The 404-nt window shown below is 29.0% G+C and overlaps 1 protein-coding gene across 1 annotated transcript; it reads left to right on the top strand.

Moving 5' to 3' along the window:
- Positions 1–6: 6 nt before the first annotated feature.
- On the top strand, positions 7–333 carry LOC105461389 (ATP-binding cassette sub-family B member 6, mitochondrial-like). Its single transcript, XM_011707883.1, has 2 exons — positions 7–114; positions 213–333. Exons 1-2 carry the CDS (start codon positions 28–30, stop codon positions 315–317), a joined length of 192 nt encoding a protein of 63 aa, XP_011706185.1. The 5' UTR covers positions 7–27; the 3' UTR covers positions 318–333.
- Positions 334–404: the final 71 nt, after the last annotated feature.

Raw genomic sequence — 404 nt, 5'->3', positions numbered from 1 at the left:
GATTTCCAAGTACAGGAATGGAAGTCAATGATTACGCTGAATATCTTAAATACTTTGCAAAACATAATTGTCTGCGGTGGATTATTATCTGGATCGCTGTTATGTTTACATATGGTTAGTGCTTGCATAAAAATTATGTTACAACTATTGTAAACACAATGATTTGTATATAGTAATGAAATGATAAATACAATGAAAACATTTTCTTGTAGGTCGTCGCTCATCAAGGCTTAACAATTGGCGACTACGTGTTGTTCGCTAGTTACATAATACAACTTTATGTACCACTAAATTGGTTTGGTACATATTATAGGTAATATATGTTTAAAAACGGACATATTTATATTTATTTAATTCGTAAATTGTTGCAGAAATATATGATATATAAATCACATATTTTTGCA

This window comes from Wasmannia auropunctata, unplaced genomic scaffold, assembly GCF_000956235.1.
Source record: "Wasmannia auropunctata unplaced genomic scaffold, wasmannia.A_1.0 LD289871.1, whole genome shotgun sequence".
Classification (NCBI taxonomy): domain Eukaryota; kingdom Metazoa; phylum Arthropoda; class Insecta; order Hymenoptera; family Formicidae; genus Wasmannia; species Wasmannia auropunctata.
Note: the sequence above shows the minus strand (reverse complement) of the source record. Positions and strands in the feature narration are given on the sequence as shown.

Bases quoted from the DNA above. Each gene is read 5' to 3' on its own strand.
- LOC105461389 (XM_011707883.1), top strand. From the start codon at position 28: ATGATTACGCTGAATATCTTAAATACTTTGCAAAACATAATTGTCTGC. The intron at 115-212 runs GTTAGTGCTTGC...ATTTTCTTGTAG, and splicing joins CGCTGTTATGTTTACATATG to GTCGTCGCTCATCAAGGCTT.